We start from the raw sequence: 27,862 nt of genomic DNA, 5'->3' as shown, positions 1-27,862 counted from the left end.
CAGTTTATGTACTGGCCGCCCTGGTGTTTCAGGGCCAAGATAGGGATATGTGTTCCGTCTATCACCCTGCTGCAGTTAGGGAACCCCAGCGCATTAAAGCCATCCACAATGGTCTGCACATTTCCCAAAGTCACTACCCTTGATAGCAGCTGGTCAATGATTGCATTGGCTACTTGCAGCACAGCAGCCCCCACAGTAGATTTCCCCACTCCAAACTGATTCCCGACTGACCTGTAGCTGTCAGGCACTGCAAGCTTCCACAGGGCTATGGCCACTTGCTTCTCAACTGTGAGGGCTGCTCTCATTTTGGTGTCTTTGCGCTTCAGGGCAGGGGACAGCAAGTCACAAAGTTCCATGAAAGTGGCTCTACATGTACGAAAGTTTCTCAGCCAATTGGAATCATCCCATACCTGCAACACTATGCGGTCCCACCAGTCTGTGCTTGTTTCCCAGGCCCAGAATCAGCGTTTCACAGCATGAACCTGGCCCAACAGCACCATGATCTCCCAATCGCCACATGCCGTGCCGTCTGTGTCCATGTCCTCATCAGTATAGTAATCGCGCTGTCGTCGCTTCCTCACCCAGTTTTGCAGGTACTGCACATACTGCTGAATAACGCGCAAGGTATTTACAATGGTCAAAACGGCAGCAGAGATCTGATCGGGCTCCATGGCTATGGCACCTGCACAGGTAATCCTGGAAAAAGGGCGCGAAACGTAGGAGTAGCAGCGGAAGCTGTGCTGTTTGGTTCATGGTAGCCAAACAACGGCTGAAAATGGTTGTCTTCTGTGGCTTTCACGGAGGTGGGAGCCCAGGACAGACAACATGGAGAAGCTCGGAAGCATGGCAATAGTGGGAGAGCAGAGTGGGCAGCGGAAGCTGTGCTGCTCAGTTCACAATGGCAGAGCAGAGTTGAGTTGGAGAAGTGGATTCATAGTATCAGGAGAGCACCGGTGCACCATCTGCTGAAAGCAGTATGGCATCTGCACGCCAAAAAGGAGCGAAACGACTGTCTGCCGTAGCTTCCTGACACACACACAGAAACACCCACAAGAATGTTTTTGCCCCATCATGCACTGGGAGCTTAACCCAGAATTTCAATGGGCGGCAGGGACTGCGGGAAAGCTACTCACAGTGCATCGCTCCGACATTCGATGCTAGCCTTGGTACTGTGGACGTAATCTGCCGAATTCACGTACTTTAGTGGGGACACAGAAGACCGAATGTATAAAATATCTTCCAAAATTTTGAATAGAATAATTTCTAAATAATTTCATACTGTAGATGTACCCTTAGGGAAGGTTATATTTGAAAAAATAAACATTTGAAAGATTAAATAGTTATCGTGTGGGGGCCAGAAACTCTACTCCTGCAAGATTTAAGAGCACTGGATTAGTGGACTTTCAGTCCATGATGCTCATGCATTCTGCAGCTGTGCTCTTCCATTGCACCTACACGCTGCAAAAATGGAATTTTAGAGACAACCTATCCCAGAAGCTACCTCTCCCACAGTCTCGCTCTTCTATCATCCTTTGGAGATCCAAGCTCTCAGGATCACCTAAACCTCTGCTCCTGCACTGCTTAAACAATTGGGGATTGGTCCTGCTTTGAGCAGAGGGTTGGACTAGATGACCTCCTGAGGTCCCTTCCAACCCTGATATTCTATGATTCTATGAACCATAAGTGAAGCTTTGGTCCTACAAGGTGTGACAGACAATATAAAGCATACATAGGATCTGATAAACTTTATGAAGTCCACCAGAGGTCTGGTGAAGTTTACAGAGTCCAATAGGAACTGAGAGTAAACATATAAGATCAGTAACTTCAAAAATAGGCACCCTAACTTCTCAGAATTAATCCTACGTGTGACTGACATGGAGCTACTTTGTAATAATCTAAGAATATTGAGATGTAATCATTTTATGAACATTGTGTGCAACCTGGTCAGTGAGGTGAAGTTATTGCATATTGGGTTATAAGACTTTCCTGTAAAAATGAACTGATCTTGCTTAATAAGGGTGTTATGGGGAAAACTAATAGCTATGGATAAACAAACCTTCCCAACGAGCACTGGAGGCCAATTACAGGGCAGTGGAATACTTCCAGGCTCCAGCCTGAAGTGACAGCTGTTTTGTCAGGATGGGAATTAATTGATTAAATGTTTTTGAAACAGTTAAAAGTCGGAAGGGAGGAAAGGGGATGGTCAATTTTCAGAAGCTGTCCAGGAGAACAGCACATAGAAACAGATTCTGGAAGGAGTGAGTCTGAAAAAGTTGGGCCTTCCCCAGGGAATGGTAAGCCATAGGGAGAGGCAGGCATGTATACAGACTGGTTTATTGTTTTATTATCTGGTTTCTCTTAAAATGCCTTGGCTCATACTTTCCTTTAAGAAGTTTGTCTGGTCACCACTGACATTGTTCCCAGTGGGAACAGAACTGCAGACACTTCAAGATAAGTCAGGCCTACTAAGTTACTCTCAGTTGAACACAGGGGCCTGGCAGCCCAGGGCCTGATCTGAGAGTGGGAGAATTGTGTGATTCCACCCCAAAAGAGATGACAGCTTGAGGCTGAACAGGGTGTACTTGAAGAGATCAGGAGGGAGCCAAAGGTGCAGTTAGCTTGGTAAATGTGACAATATGTACTGGACTTCACGGAGAGCCCAATTCCACAGTCCTTCCCATAAGCAGCAACAAACACTTTAGAATAAATAACAATTTGTGAAAACTCCTGGTTATTTATTCTTATTCATTTTTCTGTGAAGGTTGCATCTGCATAAAGACCCCCACATCAGTGAGATGTCTTCCTTCAAGTCCAGTTAGTTGGAAACTTTGCCCCTTCTTCCCAGAGGAAGACCGGTCCAAAGCGATGCATGAATTTTTCACCTCCAGACCAGATTACTCCAATACTAAGAATCTGAAGCTGAATATGAACAGAAAGCAAAGACATCAGCTACTCGAAAATGCAGCTGTTTTTCTCCTCCATTATTTAGGCAGCTATGAGCACATAAAGCCGGTGCTCCAGTCCCTCAGACTCCTAGTCCTCCTTTGCTACCAACTTGTTGCCTTGATCCTAATTCTTGAAGTCATTAATAGAACAGGTCCCAGCTACACTGGTAAATATCTCCTATGAAATGCCAAAACTGTTGCTCTATTCAGGGAAGAGACAGATCACAAAACCTGATCTGAAGCCCATGACAACCAGGAACCAAGCATTCTCAGATGAAGAGATGAAGGGACCAGCTACAGAACAAGTTTCCAAAGGGGGGGGGGGGGAATCTAGAATAGCCTTTGGGAAACACTACAAAATCTCCCTAACTTGAAAAAACTAGAACTAAATAAACAACAGTCACCCCCATTTTTTCCTCTTAAGGAAAAACCTTACTCCAAACAGAGCTTATTATAATCTGAAAAAGGAGAAGAGACAAGGACTCCATGAAATCCACTAGTCACTTCATTATTGCCAATCTTGCACTGTGATTGGAGGCAGTACAAGACGCTGTGACAGAAAAAACAGCAATCTGGACACACATTCAAAACAGTTCACAAAAGCAAACAGAAGTAATACATTTTGAAGTACTCTTTCAAGGACTTGAAGCCAGTTTTCTCCACCCAGAAGTAGCACTCTTCCTAGCAAACAAACATATTTGAAAACTTGGGTGTAGTATCCTGCCTTCTCTTGAGCTCCTGAAGGAACACTTCTGAGTCCTAGCTTCCCAACTCCCAGGGAGATGTTATCTCTTCCCTTTATTATGAAAACTCGGATGCAGGCCCCATGGGTCCAGAAGGTTTTTACAGAAACAAAATTCCTATCCTCCTATCACACAAACAAAATTCAAGTTTGTAAGGAAGGCTGTTTTTAAAATTCGATATGACAAAAAAGCATCAGGACACTTTTCAAAAAGTGAACAATTGTATTCCATGTTCTCAGTTCAATTTCTGTGGGGGAAAAACGGTTACTAATATGCCTTGTAGCAATAATTCTTCAAGATGTGTTGCACATGTCCATTCCACTTCAGGTGTGTGCATGCACTGCGCACCAGAATTGGAGATTTTTCCTAGAGCAATACCTGTCACAGCAGCACATTCGTGCTGCTACACAATGGTATAAATGGTGGAGCCACCTTGGACCCTCCTCGGTTTCTTCTTACAGGACAACCTCTGATATAGAAGGGAAGGAGGGGTGGGTCATGGAATGGACATGTGCAAAACATCTCAAAGAAAAGTTACAGAACAGATCAGTAACCTTTTTTTCTTCAAGTGGCTGCACACATCCATTCCACTTCAAGTGATCCTCAAGCAGTTCAAACAGGAGTTGGGTTTCTAAGTCTACCTGAACAGTGACTTTGCATCATCTCTGGAATGCTGAAACATAGCATGATGAGTTGAAAAGGTATGCACCAATGACTAAGCTGCAGCTCTACAAATGTCTGTTGTAGACATGTGGGCCAAAAAAGATGCAGAAGCTACTTGACATCTTTAGCGTGTGCTATAACCCAGTCAGAGGTGGTTTCTTGGCAATGTCATAGCATAGACATGTGCAGGATAAAATCCAGGACAAATGCCCTACATCGAGAATGGAAGGCCCGTTGACAACTGAAATGCACAGCTGGGATGATGATCTAAACTGCCTACTTCTATCCAAGTAAAAGGCCAAAGCCCATCAAACATCCAATTTATGGAGAGTCTCTCCTTATCGTTATGAGAATGGGGCTTAAGAATGAATATCAGTAAGTATATGGCTTTCTTGAGGTGGAATTCCAGTACTACTTTAGACAGGAATATAGGATGTGGATATTAAGGATTGTCCTTAGAAAAAAATCATGTCAGGATGGTCAGCTACAAATGCCTGTTACTCCTCCACCCTTTTCATGGATGTAATAGCTACCAAAAATGCTACTTCTGTAAACAGGTGCAGTGAGGGAGGTAGCTATTGGCTCAGAAAATCAACTCATGAACACTGCCAGCACAAGATTCAAGTCCTAGGGAGAAATGGGATCCATGACCTGGGGATATAACCTATCCAGACCTACCGAGACTCTGACTACAGATCACAGGAGTAAGAAGGAACTAAGGGGTTCCAGGTTGGCTCCTCCCTTGACAGCACTGTGCAGAAGCACAAGACTGGAGAGGGCACTCACGCTCCAATGGATAACGCTTAAGCCATGCGTATGCTACAAAATTAAGTCAACCTAATTTACGTTGGCATACAGCCGCCACAGTAATTATATCACTTGTGCGTATCTACACTTTGTGTTCTTTGTGTCAGCAGTTTGCATCCTCACCAGGAGCACTTGTATCAATTGTACTGTTAGTGTGGGGCATAGCTGGATCGCTCCTGAAAGCCAGTAAAAGTTCATGTAAGCAATGCAGTATCTACACTGAGACTGCATTGACCTAGACTCTACACCACTTGTAGAGATGGAGTTATAAAGTCATTGTACTGAGGAAGTGTGACAGTCTGTATCCTCATGTTCACCCTTTTTACAAAATTATAATGTATTTTGTACAAAATTTGCCTTGTGAGGTATCATTTGAAAACTCATAATTTGCTGATCATTACTGTCCTGGTAAGATGTGTGTGGCAACTTTGTATGTAAAGTTAAGATTCTATTGTCTGACTTTACTGAGGCATGCTCCAAGTCTAGGAAAGCACACAAAAACCAGTTCCTCAGAGACAAAAGGCAAACTGATGCCTCAGTCAGGTGTTAACAAAATCAAATGGACTATCATCTGGTTAAGTGGCCATTCTTTGGCAGGAAAATGTGTGAGCGAGAAATTTACATTTTGTCAAAGAAACGGTTGGAGATTCTAGACCTAACTTGGGGACGGGTCCTGGCTGAAAGGTATCCAGATTGCTATAGTATGTGGTGAAAGAAACCTTTCCTAGAATGCATTTAGCTCATTAAGTTAGATATTAGTTGCGTTTTACCTTTTATTTCTTTGTAACCAATTCTGACCTTTATGGCTTGTTACTTGTAACTAATTAAAATCTATTTTTCCATAGTTGTTAAACTTGTTTTATTATTTTATCTAAACCAATGTGTGTTTGGATTGAAGTGTTTGGGAAACTTCATTTGGGGTAACAAGATTTGTACATATTTTCTATTCATGAAATGACAGAGTTTATATGAGCTTGTGCTGTCCAGGAGGGTGCTGGGCAGTACAAGACGAACATTTCTAGGGGAAAGTCTGGGACTGGAAACTGCTGGTGCTGCATGCAATGTAATTCATGGGTGGGTGGCTATATCACTCATACAATATAGCTGAGAGTGATTTACATGCTGGAGGCTGTGTGAGAGCAGACCAGGAGTGGTAGCTCTCACTGCAAAGCAGTGTAAGAGGCACCCCAAGCTGGAGAATTGAGCGGTCACAGTTGTTCAGCTGTCCAGATTGTATCTTGGGTAATGTCACAGGCAGTTACTTCAATGGGAGTGAAATTTAAGCGTAGACACTTCCATAGTTAGGTCAACGTAAACTACCTTATGTCAACCTAACTCTGTAGTGCAGACCAGACCTTAGGGATGAATTTCCATCTATGGTCATGCACACACCTGAAGTGGAACGGGGACATGTGCAATCACCTGAAGAACTACTTGTCCAGCTCACCTAACTTTTTTCTTTACACAAATTCTCATCTGGCAACCGACTACACGTGCAGATTTTCTAGTATACGTTATTTTTTCTGACAGATGGGAAAGGAGGAGCAAGGTTTCCAACCTAAAGCTTGTCAAAATCTTAGTACAAATTAGCTTTTTTTTTTTTAAATCAAAAAACCCCAATAAAGTTAACTGTAACACAGACAGTATTTTGAAAGCAACAATACCAATGCACTAGGTGCAGTAAACTCCATTTTTAAATTTTCTAGTAGTTAAGTTTGTTAATTCAAAGAAATTATTTTGGGATCTCTAAGGTGTTTTATAAAATAAAATTCACTATTTTATAGCACTGCTAAAGCATGCCAAAGTGAAAAAGCATGTTATTAATAAATTCATAAAATAACTGTTCACTGAATTTTTTCAAGGAAGTTAAAATTGTATGGTCTTTAAGAAGACACACACCTAAATTGTATTATTGTTAATATTATAGTCTTGCTTACTATTATCATTTAGCAGATACCCCCAGACTGGCAATATAAAATCAGGACTATTTGTTTTATTACACATCAGAAAATAGTAGCATCGCTACTATCATTTTAATCTTACCTCAAGCACTGGTCCAGCTCCAAGAATAATCTGTTCTACTCCACTAACAAATCCCTTCTGGCTGAGAGCAGTGAGGTGATGAATCAGAAAGTTTGTGCTCTGTGTTTTCCCTGACCCACTTTCTCCTGAAATCACAATGCACTGGTTCTTCCTGCGCTGAAGCATAGCATGGTAGGCCACATCAGCCACAGCATAAATATGGGGCTCCAGCTTTCCCAGCTGATGATTATCATACATTTTGACATACTTAGGATTGTAAATGGGGAGAAATTTGAATGGATTAATGACTATCAGAATGCTGCCTACATAGGTATAAATTTTTTCCTGCTTAAAGCGGTTTCTGAGATTTTCCAGGAGTGTTTTCTCATTTAAATCTGGTAAACTGCACAAATCATCGTAGTCCTTCTGCTGTGGCTGAGGAAGGAATCCACGTTCCATCATCCTGCGACGCTCTTCTGTCACCTGTAACCAGGACTGGAGACTTCCATAATGAATAGACCCATCTAGATTCTTCTCCCTCAGAAGAAAGCGATAGTCTTCCCCACTCAATCGGTTCTCGAGGGCCATGCGGGGCCACAACATCATGCGCTGGACAGGGCAGTCTGTAGGGTTGAGAATCCATTCCTCCCCACCAAACTCCTTCACCTCTGCTAGGACATAACATTTTGTTTTGTCTAGTTGGAGTTTATTAATGAGAGAGTCTATTACCTCAGCAGCTGTTGATGTTTTTCTGGCAGTAATGGGGCAATAGATGGTCCCTTCAGCAATGCTCCCAGGGTATACGTGTAGTGTAAACTCGCTGTCCTCAAAGCGTCGTCTTCCTCCAACATCATTTATATTCATATTGAACCCCTTCCCATCAGTACCTGCAGTGCATCTTTAGAATGGTCCAGTATGCCGTCATGACATCAACACTACAAAAATCAAAGAGAAATATTTTAGACTCAGGGTTCCTTTTAGTAACAGGTATTTTAAAAATATTTACGCATACTATATGAAAAGGTAAAGCAATCTAACAGCTAAATGCCACCCTCAATCATATTAAAAGTTTACAAAAGGTAACTGATTATTCCGAAGTTTGACATTTGGAAAGAAAGCAGTTTTAAATATGATGCTTTCAAGAAAACTACAGCTAGAAGACCTTTACTGTGTTAACGGTAACAATTTCAGACTCCATTCTAATCTGATAAATTCAGGGATCGATCATTTCAGACTTTTGCAGCAACTACCACGATTCTAAGGTATCAGGGATTTGAAATTAGATCTCTAGTTTTACATTAATGCATTCTATTATGTAGTCAGTGAAGAAAGTTGTGTATTTTGAGTGGTATAGCTACTGAATTAACCTGAGCAACTGTGGTGCACTCATGCCCAAAACAACTCATTCTATAAAAGAGTTTAATTTTACAGATTAATTTGCTTTTGAGAGTTTGTACTTTCTGCATTTTCATTTTTAGATATTTAAAGCAAACAGAGGCAATGTCATTTAATGTTTTTTCCAGCTCACAACTATCTGTGCATCAGTTTACCCATACGTAAAATGCATTTAAAAATATCTGCCTCATAAAAATATCTGCCTCAAAATATCTGCCTCGTTATGATACTTAATATCTGTTAAGCCTTGAGATTTTGGGCAACTGTCACTATAACACAGCATTATTATTATTTTAAAAATTAAACAATGCCTTCAAATATCCGCAATAAAGGAATATTCTAACCAGAAAAGAAACCATTTTCCTCATCAGTACAGAGGTTTTCCCCAACCCACAATTCACAAGGCAGCATTCAAAGCAAAATAAGAGTATTTCATAATGTTTAGGTATTCTGGACACTGATGGGTTGTTCATAAGATTATTTAAAAGAATTTAATTCCTCATTTTTCATGAGGTCTAATTTCACTCAAAAACAAATACTGAAATTTTTACAGTTGAGACTATTAATGCAGTACCAAAGCAAAATGAAAGCTAGCTTACTATTTCTGACATTATGCAAATACACCGCTACTACGGCAAATGGTGTCAGTTTAGCAATACAGTGACTTGCCATAAGATGCCCAGAAATGCTGATTTTGGTTAAAAATCCAATTATATTAATTTGTAGATAGTAGCCAACAGTATGCTAGGTGCTTTACAAACAGGTAAGACTGTCAGTGGAGAAGAATTCACCATACCCCCTCCCTGCCCTTGATACACCTATTCCCAGGTGAGGTAGCCAGTGGCTGGTGCAGGAGGCAGCTTCAGACAGCTGTGCTACATCTTCAAAGCAATTCCCACATGGAATTCTCAGCTGGGGCCAATTACAGCTAGAATCCAGTTCTCAGCCTACCTCACCGCCACACCCTTTAAAACAAAAAAACAAAACAAAAAAGGGGGGGGGGCAGAAGGGACTCATGTAAACTGAGTAAAAATCCAGACCACGAACAGTTTCACTATCATGTAAAATGTTTGTTTTTGTTTTTTTTTTTAAAGTTCTAGCCCTGAGCACTCTCATCATGGTGTCCATTTTCCCTCATAAATTGCTTCAAACAGTGCAGAGAGTTACCAAAGTTCATAAAGCTAGCTCAACCCTTTTACTGCGCACTGGATATACAACCAAATTATTCGCACCGACAGCATAGATACTGACACTAATTTCTTATTGTGACTTTTTCCAGACAGAAAATGGGTGAGATTGCAAGCTGACAGCAGTTGAGTGGGTGTATGTTAGAGATTTTAATTATCTATAAAATGCATTCTAAAATCCTTTCATTCTCCAATTTATTTACAGTATTAACAGAGCTTAACTCTAAGTACTATGTGCTGTGCAGATTCTAATTCTATGGGAATTTATGTATTGTACACACTAGCTGATTTCAAGGAAAACAAAATATTGCCAAAGATAAAAATAATTCCTGAGTTTGTGGCATACTACCGGAAGCGTAATCAAGTCATCTACTCATTCCTACATTTCCTTTCAGCACCACCCAAGATAGTCACAATGTTATGCAATATGGGCCATAGTCAGCTAGATGACACAGGCTGAGATTTTGTTCTGCACTTCTAAAGAGGTGCAATACAAAAATCACAACCCAGGGGCTGGTGGGAGGATGGTAGCTTTAAGCAACCTTTGTGCCCTCCCAATTCTGGGCTGCTCTGCAGCTCCTGGTATAACAGATGACCTTAGGGGCTTGTCCGAACTACATCAGCCTGTACACCTCACTGCCTCTGGGTTGCAGCACTGCTCAGAACTTCCACAGTCCTATGTGCTGCAGCCCTGCCATGACATGCCACTCCCACTCATATACCTGCTTCTGGCATACCCTCTACATCAGGATTCGTGAAGGTTCTTAAGAAGACATTTCTATGACTGTCTTCCTCCATTCCTGCACCAGGGGAATCCTAACCTATTGGATTTGAAGCTAAAAAGAGCCTCTCTACACCACTCCAGCCCTTTTACCCAGTATGAAGAGGCCAAAGCAGAGGTGAGAATATCAACCACAGTGTCTATTTCCAACTTTGCCAATGACTTGACCTATGAGCTTGGGCAAGTTACAACCTATGCCTCAGTTTATCACTGTGTAAAACAGGGAAATCACCTAGCTCGCATTGGTGTTTGGGTGTTTAATGTACTAAAGTTTGTAAAAGGTTTTTGAGATCCTCTGATGGAAAGTACTCCAGAAATGCAAAGTATTTTATGCTGTATCTACTTATTCATCTCTAGTCAAATATTTCAACAAGTGTACACTCCTAGATATGTGCTTGAAGAACAGAATAAATCAGTTTGTTCCCACGAAACATACTTGGCAAGGAATCAAACAATATGCTATGAGAGCTGTACACATTGCTTCAGGACACACTCTGTGAACTAGAAAGTACACACTGCTGGATTCCTTGGCTAGCGCTAATTTAAAATATATATATATATATATATATATATATATATATATATATACACACACACACACACACACACTAGCCAGTGGTAACTTTGTAAATAGTTTGTTTTTAAACTCTCCACTGACTGTAATATCTGCTACTGGGGGGCTGGGGGGAGAGTGTGTTTTTACATTACCTAACTCAAGATAAGTAAATCAAGCTAAAATCCTAGTGAAGACAAGACAGCTATTGTTTCCACACCAGCTAGCAGGTCATGTTAAGGGTGGGGAAGCCTAGGGTTTAACTTGATTTGTTAACTCATGTGAAAACAAACTGACTTGTCTTCACTAGGATTTTACCTCAAGTTAACACACCTTTCTTCTTAATGAAGACAAGACCTTAGAAGCTTGACAAATTCCACATAATCTGTAAAAGTCTGTAAGAGGTCTCATCCTCCCCTTGCTGGCCCCAGACAACTTTTGTCCACTTTTAGATATGCGTTTTTCCATCACTGGCCATTATTAAATCAAGATTGGATTTTTTTAAAAAATAAGCTCTAGCTCAAAAGAAATTATTTTGGGGAAGTTTTATGACTTCTGTTATACAAGAGGTCAGACTAGATCACAGTGGTCCCTTGGAATCCATGAATGAATTTAGGAACCTGTGTTATTTTGACACAGTAGCATGTCACAACAAAGAGCTGCATAACTGAGCTACAGTATCAGAACCTGAAAAGTTTGGCAGACTACAGAGAAAAGAACTGATCTTGTGGACTGCAATAATACCAGTAACCTTGGAATTGTACCTTAGCACAGTCCGTTTCACTGTGCTACTTTTAAAGCTAGAAGCATCCAATGAAATTCTAATTTAGGAAAATACCAGAGAAAAGCCAATTGGTTTGCAACACTTTTAAAGTGACAGAACTGCACAAACCTCAGAAGTAACATCAGATATATGCACTCATGTTCTATCAGATGAGTGAGTTTAATATTTGGAAATAGTGCCAGAAATGTTTTAGGGATGTATCATTTTAGGTCAGTGGACTGTTTGCAATATTAAGTTATTATTATATTATTAATATAATATATTAATATTAATATATATTATTATTATAACATCAATGAAGTTTAACTATACCGTGCAAAATACCTCTCAATGTTTGGTCTCTCTGGATTTTAAAAACACCATTTTTCCAAAGTATACTAGAAGGAATACTATGATAAAATGTGAGTAATCCATGCAAAGGAAAATAGTAATTACTTTCCCAAGTTTAAAGGCATAGCAGTAATCCTCTAGAGCAGTGGTCACCAACCAATCGATCGCATCTACTGGTCAATCCTGGAGACAATCCCTGTCGATCGCGATCTCCAGCTGCAGCACGGCTGCCACTGAGCCCTGGTCTACACTAGGACTTTAGGTCGAATTTAGCAGCGTTAAATCGATGTAAACCTGCACCCGTCCACACAATGAAGCCCTTTATTTCGACTTAAAGGGCTCTTAAAATCGATTTCCTTACTCCACCCCTGACAAGTGGATTAGCGCTTAAATCGACATTGCCGGCTCGAATTTGGGGTACTGTGGACACAATTCGATGGTATTGGCCTCCGGGAGCTATCCCAGAGTGCTCCATTATGACCGCTCTGGACAGCGCTCTCAACTCAGATGCACTGGCCAGGTAGACAGGAAAAGAACCGCAAACTTTTGAATCTCATTTCCTGTTTGGCCAGCGTGGCAAGCTGCAGGTGACCATGCAGAGCTCATCAGCACAGGTGACCATGATGGAGTCCCAGAATCGCAAAAGAGCTCCAGCATGGACCGAACAGGAGGTACGGGATCTGATCGCTGTTTGGGGAGAGGAATCCGTGCTATCAGAACTCCGTTCCAGTTTTCAAAATGCCAAAACCTTTCTGAAAATCTCCCAGGGCATGAAGGACAGAGGCCATAACAGGGACCCGAAGCAGTGCCGCGTGAAACTGAAGGAGCTGAGGCAAGCCTACCAGAAAACCAGAGAGGCGAACAGCCGCTCTGGGTCAGAGCCCCAAACATGCCGCTTCTATGATGAGCTGCATGCCATTTGAGGGGGTTCAGCCACCACTACCCCAGCCGTGTTGTTTGACTCCTTCAATGGAGATGGAGGCAATACGGAAGTAGGTTTTGGGGACGAAGAAGATGATGATGAGGAGGTTGATGAAGAAGATGATGATGAGGGCAGGCAGCGAGTAGCCCTGCGGCGACGACGACGACGACTGGGAGCCGCCCAAGGTAAGTGCCGCCCGGCAGGAGCCCACACCCCAACCCCCAGCCCCCTCCTGGAGCCAGCACCTCATGCCCCCTCCTACACCCTGTATCCCCTGCCCCCACCGCCCAGACCCAGCACCCCATACTCCCTCCTGCACCCCAACACTCTGACCCAGCCCGGAGCTCCCTCCTGCACTCAAACTCCCTCCCAGAGCTTACACCCCTCACCCCCTCCTGCACCCCAATCCACTGCCCCAGGCCCAGCCCAGAGCCTCCCTCCCACACTTAAAGATTAGACTTGAAGATTAGATTTTTTTTTTTTTTTAAGATATGCTCTTGGAATTATTTTAGAAAAGTTCTATGGCCTCGTTTATACAGGAGGTTAGACTAGATGATCACAATGGTCCCTTCTGGAATCTGTGAAAGTTTCTCCATGTATGAGAGTTCTTTTTTCAGACAGGAATGCATATCTATTAGATGCATCTATTTTGGTATGTAAATAGTATCGGAGTTTACAGACATATTGTACCATAAGCTTTAATAGCTGACAAGCTTTCCATGTTTAAACCCTGGTAGGCAATGAAATTTTTCAAACAATAAAAATGCTGACATTACTGAATGTATGTACTAAATGTTTCTGTTGTAGGAAGAGCAGAATTTTTAATCAAGTATTCTTAAAAAAAAGAGTGATGTAGGACACTCATTATTTTGACCATTACCTGTTGTAAGCTAAATATGGCTTGGTTAAAATTTTAAGTTACACCCCAGAGCTACATAATTTTCTGAAGATGGTAAGCCAAGCCCTGTTACTAATTAGCATTAACTGGACATTATAGGTTATATCCCTCACACACCATGGGGTGGGAGCATTGCAGCGGTAGTATGCTTGACCCTCAGGGGAAGTCTCTCACTCATCACTCTGCAAAGACCACTCTAGCTATTCGACAGAGCAGCACTGATGGGCTCCAAAGGAAGCCACATTAAAATCCTCCCCAGATGTGGGGAAATTGCAGGAAGACACCCCTCCCCCCCCCAAAAGGAGATAAATAGGATGGTGAAGATTCTAGGAGACTTCTGATTACCCTTGCTGCACTGTAGCTTCCACCAGGCTTAAGGCTGAGGCCCAGATATCACCCTTTTTTCATGCTGCCTGCCTACTGCCCAGCCAGAAAGAGAAGTTTCAGACTTTTCTCCAGGGATGAAGAGGGCTTCAAATGGCACAAATAACAAAGAGCTGGCCACTGAAGACACCGTTCCATGTTCGTTCATGAGGGACCCCTTTCCTCTTCAATTTTGACAGCTGCAGCTTCAAGTCACCAGAGCTAGGCTACATCTACACTTAAAACTGTAGCACAGCTGCAGTGCTGTAGCAAATCCACCTCCTCGAGAGGTGGTAGCTAGGTTGACAAACACTGGATGGCTAAAAAAGTAGAAGAGACTAATGTAAAGATTGAGGCTGATGAAGGAAGAGTGCTGGAAGAGAAGCTCTCTTTACTCAATTAACTTAGGGCTGGTCTACACTGAAAACTTACATTGGAATAGCTACGTCTCTCAGGGGTGTGAAAAATCCACACCCCCTGAAAGATGTAGCTATGCCAGCCTAAGACCCAGCGTAGACAGTGCTTAAAATATATGACGTGACAAAAGGGAGGAAGGGTCAATTAAGCAAAGAAATTAGTAAGGCAACTTCCCTCGAAGAAAAAATATAAAATCCTCCCATTATTGAACCTCTCACCTACATTAAATTTAATGGGAGTCCAGAACACTTATCCACCAATATGTTTCACCAGCTGCTCTGACTGATAGAACAGGAATAGGTTAGGATAAATAATTCCTTAAAGCTTAATAGAAAATGTTACATGGTTGCCATGAAAATTCAAACAAACACTTATAAAAACCAAGAAAGAAATTTGTTACCATAAACAAATTTTGCTGCTCTACTTTACATTAGTTTAGGAAATTTCCCCCCCAATATTTTGTGATATAGCATAACACAAATGCAAACATTGCTGAACCCATCTCTGCTGTTGCCTCAAGTCTAAGGAGGAAAAAACCCAACCTTTTACTATCAAAGCTGTTGCTAGATTGAGCCGTTTGCTGGTAAATAGCATAGCTTTTCCTGTGCCATTGTTTCTCTCTTCTTTAGGCAAGGAAAGGTTACTTACTCTATCCACAAGGAAGCCCATGAGAACTAGGCAAGTGTCAGGTTTCAATATACTAGAGTATGATTATGCACAGCCTTGCTTACAAGACACTTAGTTTAATAATTTGCATGCTGTTTTTGTTGTGTACCCATATTTTTTGGGTGTACTCATGTTTTTGTTGTGTACCCATTTTTTTTCCTAGTGTTCACCATGTTGTTCTCCCTAACCTATTATTCTAACGGCACTAATACTATTGAAATTAAGCATCTGTCAGGGTTTTCATTAGAACCTTTGTTTTCAGAAATTTACAACTGGCAACACTTCTCCTAAAATTAATCTAATTTGAAATGGTTCACTTTGGGTATTACCTTTTATTCATTTTAAAACTGTTCTTTTTAATTTCTCTGGACTCACCTTTACTCTAGAATTACAAGTAAAAAAAGCACCCAATGTTTGTTTGTAAGAACAGGTTAGAGAAACATCTGTCAGGGATGGTCTAGATCAGTGTTTCTCAACGATTGGCCCGTGAACCAGCACCGGTCCCTGAAATCTCCCTGGCACAGTTTAGGAAAGCAGCAAACTAGACCCTGTTACCAAAAAGGTTGAGAAACGCTTGTCTAGATAACACTTAGTCCTGCCTCAGCACCGAAGACTGGATTACATGACTTACTGAGGTCCCTTCCAGCCCTACATTTCTATTATTCTAATTTACTTTCTCTATAACATGTTCGCACCTATTCAAGTCCACAGTAAGCTGGATAAACATATATTTTAGACCAAGTTTTTATCTCTTCTCATTGGAAGTTTTTTTATTACTTTAATTTCTGTTGTCCTTCTATGGACTTTTCCCATTTCTATGTCCTTTGTGAGATGCAGTGAACAGAACTGAATATTGCATTCAAGGTGAGGGCATACATTCGTACATCAATCTATATTTTGTACATCTCAAGTTTCTTCTGTTAAAAAAGCCCAGGAATACATAAATGTTATTGCTGTACCTACACATAATGTATTGTTTGCAGATACAACTTTAAAGTGGAAAGGTATTTCAAAGTCAGTAATGTATCTTGAAACTACTAATAAATAATCCCATCCTCAAAAAGAGTGAAATCAATTACTTTAAGTCTAGTTTATGTCAAATCGCTTGCATCTGTTCAGAGTGTATGCTTCAGCAACAATTTCTGATGGAATAAAATCAAAGAAATACAAAAAATAGATGGGCTGGGACCAAACATGTTAAAAGGAACAGAACAGGACAGGTGTGCCAGATGCACCTGTATATACCTTTCAACAGTTAACTGAATAATCTAAAGCTGCATCACAATGTGTTTACATTCTGACATGTCCTACAGAAAACAATGAGTGTGATAAGATGAGTATGTAGAATATACAGTTTATTTGAACTGTGTAACATGCCAATAAAATCAGTAATCCAACACTTGCACTCTGTGTTGACACAACCATTCTGCTGCCACACAAATGACAAAGAAAAGTCCAAGGTAATATTTCTATCTACATCTAGTTAGAAGGAGCTATACCACTATAGCATACTCAATTACAGAACGATGAACCAAACCCAGGATTCTAGAGTTTCAATATTCCTCTGTTGTCCAGTCAATAGCTGTGAATACCATTGCCAAAAATGTGCATCCCTTTCAGTTCTAGTGACTGGTCCACATAAGGATAATAGCCTACTACTAATGCCAGATTACTCAGCTTAATTGGTAACATAAGAATGGCTATACTGGGTCAAACCAATTATCCATCGAACCCAGTAACCTGTCTTCCAACATCACCCAGAGCCAGAGGCTTCAGAGGGAATGAACAGAACAGGGCAATTTTTCAGTGATCCATCCATCCCCTATCATCCAGTACCAGCTTCTGGAAGTCAGAGGCTAATTTACAGTAGCACCTCAGAGTTATGAACTGACCGGTCAAAGACGCAACTCATTTGGAACCAGAAGTTTGCAATCAGGCAGCAGCAGACACACACACACACACACACAAAAGCAAATATAGCACATTACTGTGTTCAGTGTAAACTATTAAAAAATAAAGGAAAATTTAAGAACGATTTCACCAGGTAAGGAAACTGTTTCTGTGCTTGTTTCATTTAAATTAAGATGGTTAAAAGCAACATTCTTCTTCCGCATAGTAAAGTTTCAAAGCTGTATTAAGTCAACATTCAGCTGAAAACTTTTGAAACAACCACCATAACGTTTTGTTCAGAGTTATGAACAACGTCCATTTCCAAGGTGTTCATAAGTCTGAGGTTCTACTGTATTCCCTTCTCGCTAGAGTCTGGGCAAGAACATGGAATATCTAGGGCTTGTCTACATGGTGCGTTAGCGCACACCAGCAGGGTATAAATTCTAGTGGACACCAGAGTGTCATGCGCTAATTGTCTGTGTGGACACTGCTGATGCACACTAAAAGTTCCTACATTCCCAAGTACACGTAGACATAGTGCCATTTCAAACAGTCCTATGTTAATGCGCAATCAGGAACTTTTAATGTGGGGCAGCAGGGTCTGCACAATTAGTGCATATCACACTGGTGCACACTAGGATTTACACTCCATCTGGTGCAAGCCAATGCACCAAAACAAGCCCTCAGATCAAGTTTTGTACAACAACTCCTCACTAGAAAACAGTCTAGCCATTTAGTACATTCACATTTTAAAAGGCTACATTCTTAACAAAATAAGTCAATCTTTTCCTAGACTGAGACCCTTCAAAAAGAGTGAATTTTATACCCAAGTTATATATTTCTGAAACAATATAAAAACCGTGACTACATAATACAAAATCAGTAAAACAGAGAAAGCCATACCAAAGCCTTTTAAAATGTTTACCATTCAGTAATTATGCAAATGCTAATTCAGAAATGTTGCAGAGTTTGTTCTTGAGAGGAATCCTTAAGATGAAAACAAATGCCGCAATGAGTGTTTTTGAATGCAAAAATAATCAGACCAATCCTTTCTCAATTTATTATTAATCTCCAATTAGCCATTATTTCAGTCCCCTCAGCTATTTCCCACCAATGATGCAAGCAGAGAAAGGCATCATGGTCTTATTACAGGTCTCATGCCAAGTTTTGTCTAACACAGGGGTGGGCAAACTTTTTGGCCCGAGGGCTACATCTGAGTATGGAAACGGTATGGTGGGCCATGAATGCTCATGGAATTGGGGGCTGAGGTATGGGAGGGGGTGAGAGCTCTGGCTGCGGGTACGGGCCCTGGGGTGGGGCAAGAAATGAGGAGTTCAGGGTGCAGGAGGGGGCTGGGGCAGGGGAACAGGGTTGGGGAGAGTGAGGGATCCAGCTGGGGGTGCGAGCTCTGGGGTGGGGCTGAGGATGAAGGGTTGGGGGTGCAGGAGGGAGCTCTGGGCTGGGACCGAGGAGTGTGGAGAGCAGGAGGGGGATCAGGGCTGTGGCAGGGGGATCAGGGCATCGGAGGGGGTCAGCTGCAGGCTCCGGGTGGCACTTACTTTAAGCCGCTCCCGGAAGCGGCAGCATGTCCCCCTTCCAGCTCCTATGGGCAACGCTCCTGCAGCTCCTATTGGCCGCGGTTCCCAGCCAATGGGAGCTGCAGGGGCTGCATTTGGTGCAGGTGCAGCGTACAGAGCCATTTGGCTGCCCCAACACATAGGAGCCAGAGGACATGCCACTGATTCCAGGAGTTGTGCGGAGTGCAGCAAGCCCCAGACCCTACACCTGGCTGGAGCTCGAGGGCCAGATTAAAACGTCTGAAGGGCCAGATGTGGCCCTCAGGCTGTAGTTTGCCCACCCCTGGTCTAACACATGCTCTATTCCAGGAACAGTTTTGCTCAGTTTTATAGCCAAAAACTAAACTTTCAATCTAACCACACATCCATGAATAAGATGTACATTAATGTGACAGACAAACTTTTAATAACTTAACCTAAAAAACTAAGACTTCTAACAGTAACTACCTTGAAGGGGTCTGACTTTCCAAAGTATAGACAATCATTCAAAGTCAGGTGCTTTCAACATGCATCAAGATTTGCACTCCCAAGAACTAAGCCACTCAAAACTAATAACTTTAAAAATATCTTAACCCAAGTTAATACTTATTGTTTTTTCATATAAATACTTCTATGGATGATCTGCACCATTTAATAGGACAGTACATTTTTTTCAAAAAGAAATGGGGCAGTAGTCTACTCAAATAATCATGCTCCTGATTTCCTACAGTAACAGAAAAGGAGATTTTGGTTGTGTTTTGTAAATTGCATTGTGGGTTTTTTTGTTTTGGTTTTTTACAAAAACCACAATTACAATGGAATCTGGGCTGCTGCTTCTTGTTAGGGAGCAACAAAGCACCACTTTCTAGCCTGTTAGCTTTTTAACCAGAAGCAACTGTTCTGGGCCATTATAACAACAGCCTTGTTCCAGAATCTTGTCTACAGTTTCCAGAAGAGGACTGACATGTTGACAAATGCAACTAAGCGGACCAATTTGTATGAAGCTATTAACTATTAACTACATTATAATATCTAAGACAAAAAACCCACAGACTCAAAAAGAGCTTTTAAAAAGCTGTGCTAATTTAATACAGCATTTAAGAGCTTCTTAGGTAATACATCCTATTAATATCAATTCTACTATCAAGACACTTTCACTTCTTAAATAATTAACAAAGCTGCATTATTAGAATAAGATGTACCCCTTTTTCTGAAGGCTTACTCAACTCAAGTAATTTAAAAGATAGCTATTTATGTATAACAAGAAAACATGAATTAAGATCTAAACATTCAGACACACTGAAATTTGATATTGAAAGTTTTGTTCATAAATGCAGCAGTTGCCTACATGTTATTTCTGATAACTGCAGGAGTTATGTGAACCGTAAAAAAGTGAAATATTTGGGGTTTTGTCCTTTACAGTGTGTGATGGTCTCAGACATTTCCATCTTTATTTGTTTACATTTTATATTCATCTCTTTGTTGGAGGACTGTAGCAAGAATGCAACCTTGTCTACAATAGGAATTTTTTTAAAATCCTATTGGTTGAACCAGTGTTAGCAACAGTGGGAGCTGTAATATAAATAAGATTTCCTTGGCTGGTAGCATTTATTACCATTTCAACTAAATCTCCTTTTCAATTGGTTTAAACTAACAGTAATGAAAATGTTGAACAGTACCAGTCTTGGCTAAATTAGAGAGAGCTAAGAGGTCACTGGAATTATAGTTCTTTAGCATCAGAGATATGTACTATTTTTTTTTTAATATTTCTTGTGTGTGTAACAGGAGAAACACCAATCACTAAAACCACCAATGAAAAATATAAAATTTCAATATTGCTATGTGAACTCTTGATATAAAATGGTGTATTTGTCTCCTGTTTGAAGATAAGCAGCTGCATCTCTTCTGCTTTTTCAACCAGGACAAAAGTGAATTAATTCCAAACGACCAAATTATTAATCCATGAGCCTGCTTTCACACCATCATTGGGTGAATCTTACCCTTTTTAGAGTGTGGAAGAAGCCAATCAACCTTCTGAAGCAGCTCAGGGAAATGCAGACCTCAGCCAGACAAGTGCTTCAGCTACTGAAAATCACAACCTGTATGAATGAGTTGTGCAGTGGACCAGAGAGCACTCCCATCATCACAAGAGCTTTCCGGACTTAACTGAGCCTCAGAGATGAGCTTCAGGCATCCATTCTTCTCAGTGCAGCCATTAGACAGGCTCCTCAGTGGATAGAAATTCCAACCAAATCTACTGAATGACATGACTTTGCAAGAATAACTATGAAAAGTCCTCAATAGCAGCAGCTTGGGGATGTAGAGACCAATATTTTTCTCCAGAAATCCTCAAGAGACACGGTCCAGAAAAAGAAAAGAAAGCATATCAACATCCTCAAGCCCAGAGCAGTGAGAAAGCAGTTGTGGTCTCATACCAATGACCAGGAGGAAAAAGAGGAGTCCACATACAGCACTACACAATTGAGTGCTCTTTTAGAATGGGTGGAAAAGGATTTGAGCCTAAAAAGTAACTCACATGGCAAGAATCTTCAATTTACAGGCAAACTGCTGAGTGAAACCATCAGTCCCAGTCAGTGGTCCCTGACCAGGACAGTCATGGCTCAATCTGAGGGAGCCTTGAAGTGAATCTCTGCTGTCTTTTCAAAGGACCAAAAATTTGCCAGAAAATCTGCACCATATTCAGAAACCTCCATGCCTGGGCAGCAGATACATGGTCTATCCGATGATCAGGGCACCATTTTATACTTTGTTCCCCTTTCTCCTGGTTTCTCCAAGGGTTCTGAGAAAGGTAGAGACAGTCTGAGGATTGCTAATGCTAGTGGCTCCTAACTGTCCTCACAGATCATGGTATTCATCTCCTTGCTCATTTGCTAATGCAGGAGGGGAAAAAAAATCTAGACTTCAGGAAAACAAAACATTGGTACTTTCCTCATGAATCTTCAGATACTACATATTTTACCTCTCTCTCCTTCCAAGATCTGCTATAAACTGTTACAGTTCATTTGGAGAATGTCTACACAAGGAAAATGCATAAAGTTACACGCTAACTAATACCATGTTAAACACTATTTTTCCCTTAAGTGGGCAAGCATAGTCATGTGGGAAAACATATTAGTTCTAGGCAGAGGTGAAAGTAAGCCGGTACGCCCCGGTACGGTGTACCGGAAAGAGCCAGAGCGCCGTACCGGGACCGGCTTTCCCAGACAGCAATTTAAAGCCCTGGGGTAGCGGCAGCAGGGCTCCAGTGGGGATTTAAAGGGCTCCGGAGCTCTAGCTGCCGCTACTGCCCCAAGGCCGTTTAAATCCCCGCCAAAGCCCTGGGGTAGTGGCAGCGGGGCTCTGGCGGGAATTTAAAGGGCTGGAGCAGTAGCGGCTGCCAGAGCCCCGAGCCCTTTAAATCCCTGCCTGAGCCCTGCTGCCCGAGCCCTGGGGTACCAGTGGCGGGGCTCCAGCGGGCATTTAAAGGGCCCCGAGGCTTCAGCCCCTGCTACCGCCCCAGGTCCCTTTAAATTGCTGCCGGAGCCCCACCGCCACTACCCCAGGGCTCGGGCAGCAGGGCTCAGACGGGGATTTAAAGGGCTTGGAGCTCCGGCAGCCGCTACCACAGCAGAGCCCTAGGTCTTTTAAAGCTCTGCCAGAGCCCAGTGCCCCGGGGTAACAGTGGCAGCCAGGAGTCCCCAAGGCTCCTCAGTGATTTAAAGAGTCCGGGGCTCCACTGCAGTAGCGGCAGCTTGAGCCTGGACCCTTTAAATCGCCCCCAAGCCCCAGGGCTCCCAGCCGCCTCTGCAGCTGGTAGCTTGCGGGTGATTTAAAGGGCCTGGGGCTCCCAGCTGCCACTACCGCAGCTGGAGCCCCGGGCCTTTTAAATCGAGATTCAAGGGCCTGGGGATTTAAAGGGCCCAGGGATTTAAGGCCCTGCCTCTTCCAGTTGAGGCCACACCTATTCCGGTTGAGGCCACGCCCCATGCTCAGAACTCCGGCATACCAGTAAATCCTTTTACTTACTTTCACCCCTGGTTCTAGGATAATCATGACAGTTAACAGGTAGTGCTGACTAAGCCAATTTGTTACTTTTTGCCATAGCATATGAATCTGAATTCATGTTGCATTTTATTGGTGACCACAGACCCACATGCTTATTGGAGTTTTGTTGAACAACATGTCAACTGTGAATAGCAATATAATAATCCAGAGCAGGGATGTTTGTTTTAAAGGCAGTACTGGTAATCTAATCCTCAAGTAAACTTTTTCTTTTAATCCTGAGAATTTTTTTGCTCTTCAGAAGGTGAAAATTGATGGGGTTTTTAAAATTAATTTTGATACATTAGTTATAATTCTCAATCTCAGTTTTACATTTTAACTTTAAACACTGAGGAACAAATATTTAATACTGGGCTCTTCAACTGAGTAGAGAAAGGTATAATATGATTAAATGGCTGGAAGCTGAAGATAGACAAATTTAGACTAGAAATAAGGCGTACATTTTTGACATTGAGAATAATTAACCATTGGAACAATTTACCAAAGTTTGTGGTGGATTCTCTATCACTGACCATTTTTAAATCAAAATTGGATATTTTGGGAAGTTCTATGGCCTGTGCTTCATCCTAGAATGCTGCATTTCCAATGGAAGATAAAGTGATTTCTTAATATAAATTGTAAAGTACAAATATTATGGTCTAAGTGGTAGGTGGTTGGGGTTTTTTTTAGTTAAAAAAACTGATGTGAGTGACAAAAGTTGTTTTACTTCTTCCAATAACTATTTGATTACAACGCATAAGTCAGGTGATCAGCCAGGAGGAAAAGAAATCTCAGCCATGAATATTGCATCATCTGCAGATATGAATTTGAATAATTTAACAGTGAATTCCAAATGCTAACTAACCACAATAGAACTTTTAAACATTTATATAATTCCACTAAGACTCCAGAGAGGAAAAAGTATTGCATTAATTCTCAGCTAATATTGCCAGCACAAGGCAATGAATTAATTTTAATACAATCCATACTGTATCGTCTTTTTGCTCGACAGTTCTAGTGATTTCTAACAGTTGCTGCACTGACATAAGTTTTGGTTATTTAGAAGGCTTCACAAAACTTTAAAAATAGCCTTCGACGCTAAGCTACAAAGCATCTGCAGAGGGCTACACAGAATTAATTCCATCTCGAGGTTCTGGTGAGACAGAGCAACCAAATTTTACTCTGGTGATATATAAAGTTACCTAGCATTCCCCTGAAGGAATTGTTTCCTTGTAACTCACTGCTGATGATTCATTCACATGCACAAAAGCTTTCATTTGGGTCCATGATGACTGTTTTCATTGTGTAAGAAAACAGGCATAATGAAAGCAACAAGCTTAATACAAAAAGTTCCTATTCTGGTAGTATTCACTATAACTGCTTGGGGTCAGGATTCCCACAATTATAACTAACGTAATAAAAATGAAAAGCTTTTAACAAAAGGAACTTCAAAATAAAATAATTATACTTCTATCCACCTTTTCTAGATGACTGATGGCACCATTTGGATTTCAAACTTCTGCTTATTACAGCTGAGCCAAGCAGGTATCAATTATATTTGCACAACATATTTTTATATACTTGTATTTATTATTTTCATCTCTTACTGTTTCAAACTCAAGCACCTCATAAGTAAGGCTGTGAATCATTCACTGAGGTCATGGAAGTCACTTCCTCTCCCCCGCGGCAGCGGGGCCCTGGATTAAAACACTTCAAATTTCAGAGAATCCACCATTTACCCTAGTTTAAACCTACAAGTGATCTGTGCCCCACAACGAGACCAAGACTGCTCAATTCTACCTCAAGTCTACCACAGCAGGGTTTGGGTAGAAAATTGCCCACCTCCACCCTGCATTGAAATATCAGGACACAGTAATATCAATTTGAGCTTTCTATACATAAAGATTGCAGTAACTTAATGCCATATACATTGCTTGAGCTCTTGTGGAACGAGTTCTTATCTATGAGAAGTGGGGAAATTAGACAGCTGAGAGCAAAATACAGCCAGAGATCCAATTTGAAATTCTTTGAGAGGATAGAGCCTGACCCCTGACTCTTTCCACTTCAAAACCAATCAGAAAATCTCCCAGACTGTTTGTTGTCATTCTCCGCAGGTAAAAAGGTCAAGGCTAACCAAACACTGAGGGAATGGAACCGCCTTTCTTCTGAGGATGCATGTGGTTTGAAGAAGAACACAGGTAAGTGAACTGACTGGTTCAGGTGGAACAGACTATTTTGGGGGTGAATTTAGGGCATTAACTTAATGAAACTTTGTCCTTATGGAATATAGCTTAAGGAGGATCTGCCATCAGCACTCCAAGCTCAACAACCTTTCTGAGGCGATGGCTACGAGGAATGTGGATAGGAGAGACATGGAGCAAGAAGCTAACGATTCAAAAGGAGGCTCAGTGAATACAGAGATAACAAGACTCAAGTCCCATTGAGGAGCAAGCTTTTTCAGAGGTGGAAAAATTCTGGAAAGGCATAATCAGAATCTGTCAGTTGGTGGGTGTGTGAAGACTGAATAGCCCTGTGAAGGTGGATGGTATGCACTGACTGCTGCCAAATGGACCCATAAGACACTGACAGACAAAACTGCTGTCTTTAAGGAAAGAATATAATCAAGAGAGAGGAATATCAGCAGCTTCTGGGGGTATACGTCTTTGATGAGCCAACAGAGAAAAACGAATCACTTGGCTAGGTAACATTTTCTAGTGGAATCCATCATACTATTAGAAAGGAGGTTCTGTACAGCTTCAGAACATGATCGGTCAAAGGACAATGCCCATCCAAAAACCAAGCTCTGAGATGAAGCGGCTGTGGGTTAGGATGCTTGATCTTGGCATTTTCCTGGGTCAGGAGATTGGGAAACATTGAATAACAATCTATGTTCAAGATGACATGCATAGGAGGTTGAGGAACCAAAACTGTACGGGAGCAATGAGAATGATTAGTGTTCTGTCCTGCCAAGTCTTGTGTAAAACTTGAGGCAGGAGTGGGAGTGGAGGGAAGATACAGTTCAGGTGGGCTGACTATGTAAAAAGTAGAGTGTGGCTCTGTGCGTGGCAACCTAGGGCTCCTCTGAAACAGTGTATGTAGCATTTCCTGCTTGTTTGGGAGGCAAACAGTGGTAGTGGGTCCCCCAGAGAGCAAAAACAGTTCACTGTGTAGTTCCCACTTTTAATAGACAGAGAAGTGTCTGCTGAGTCGACTAGCACATTCTGGTTTCCTAGGAGATTGTCTGCCAACAGAGCAATTGATTGCCAATTCACCAGTTCTACTGACTGACTGCTTCTGCACACAGGGGGACAGATCTCGCTCCTCCCTGTTTGCTGATGTAAGAGATAGTCATGATGTTGTCTGACATTATGAGGACAGGGGGACCTTGAATGAATGGGAGAAAAGGTTTCACAAACCCTTCAAACTGCTCCCAACTCCGATGTCCAGATGCCCTGTGCTGTATGGTTGTCCTTGTGAGCTCCCCAACCCAACACTGTCTGAAGCAGAGGTGAGAAAGGGAATGTTGACACATGGAGATTCTTCCACCCTAACAGGGATGATACCTCTTTGGCAGGAACAGTCACTAGTGTTTTCATGGACTGCCAGTTTGGCAAGTACACTGTTTGAAGCCACACTTGTAGGCAATGAAGGTGGCGTCTTGGAATGGCATGACGTAAGTGCATGGAGCCATATGACTGAGGAGAGAGAGACAAATGTTGACAGGTACTCTGGGGCTGCTTATGACCTGATCTCGGAGATTGTTCATACTCTGAAACCTTTCCGTCAGTAGGTAAGCCCTTGCCATGAGTGAATTTAAAGACTCCCCCATGAAGTTTAAAGCCTGTGTCGGGGTAAGGATGGATTTTTCAGCATTTATGCTGATCCCCAAAAAAGAGAGGAGTTGCACCATTGTCAAAGTCGATGCATAGGCCTCTTGGTATGACCAGATGACCAATCATTAATGTAGGGGAAAATGATGAAACCACAGAATCGGATAGAAGCTGCTACTGCAGAGAACACCTGGATAAAGACTTGGGGCATAGTAACAATGCCAAAAGGGAATACTCTATATTGAAAGTGGTTGGAGCCCACCATGAATTTTGAATAGTTCAGGAAGTCATACATAGTTGGCTATTCTGAACTAGAAATTAGAAGAAAAGATCTTCCCTTCCCAATAAATCGAGACACTTGCCCTCCTTATCAGTCATGGTAGATAGAGAGTATTGTTGGCTAGAGCTTTCCATGACAGCCTGGACCACTAAAGAGTTAGTGACAGGGTGAGACAACAGAAATCCCACCCCTTTGGCTAGGACATAGTACCAATTCTCTGCCCTCTTATGGGTACGGGCACAGGTAAGCTGCAGTATGCCAGAATGCTCTAGCTGGCTCCAGGATGGCTTCGTTAACAGGGAGCGCTATTAGACTGAAGTATGTCCAGGAGCTTGTGATGAGGATCCTGAATCTCTTCAAGAGGAATCTGCAGTTCCCCTGCAAATTCTGCTAAGACATTCTTGGAATTGCTTGTCGTCATGGGGGGGGTGGAGGAGCATGGGTGGAGATACTGGAGTCAATGTCTTATCTGGAGACAAAGATGGCAACATCATCGGTTCTAATGAAACCACTGGATCCAGCGTGTATTCCTTCTCCTCCTCAGTTGGATCAAGGAGCAGTTCCAGTTACTCTCTTAAATGCATGGGAATGGGCAACTCCCTAGCAGACTGGACCAACTTTGAGGATGGAACTGGTTCCATGGCCCCCAATATGGCCAACAGAATGAACTGAATGGTGGTTGTGGAGGTCCCCATTCCGTGGGGACCAACAGTTCCAAGGTACCGAGGTGTAGGTTGGTCCCAAGCTGGTTCAGGCCTTCTGACCAGGAAGGTGTGTCTTGGAGGAGGT

At 42.0% G+C, this 27,862-nt stretch overlaps 1 protein-coding gene across 12 annotated transcripts in view; it reads right to left on the bottom strand.

Moving 5' to 3' along the window:
- Positions 1–27,862, bottom strand: part of MYO9A (myosin IXA) — a 469,743-nt gene that overhangs the window by 368,119 nt on the left and 73,762 nt on the right. For 11 of the 12 annotated variants that reach the window (XM_048865609.2, XM_048865604.2, XM_048865610.2 and 8 more), the window contains one exon: positions 7,202–8,115. In XM_048865609.2, the coding sequence (XP_048721566.1) occupies positions 7,202–8,044 (843 nt within the window). In that variant the 5' untranslated portion in view covers positions 8,045–8,115. The remainder of the gene's footprint in view (positions 1–7,201; positions 8,116–27,862) is intronic. The other variant, XM_075132928.1, reaches the window with a different exon arrangement.

Source organism: Caretta caretta, chromosome 10, assembly GCF_965140235.1.
Source record: "Caretta caretta isolate rCarCar2 chromosome 10, rCarCar1.hap1, whole genome shotgun sequence".
Classification (NCBI taxonomy): Eukaryota; Metazoa; Chordata; order Testudines; family Cheloniidae; genus Caretta; species Caretta caretta.
Note: the sequence above shows the minus strand (reverse complement) of the source record. Positions and strands in the feature narration are given on the sequence as shown.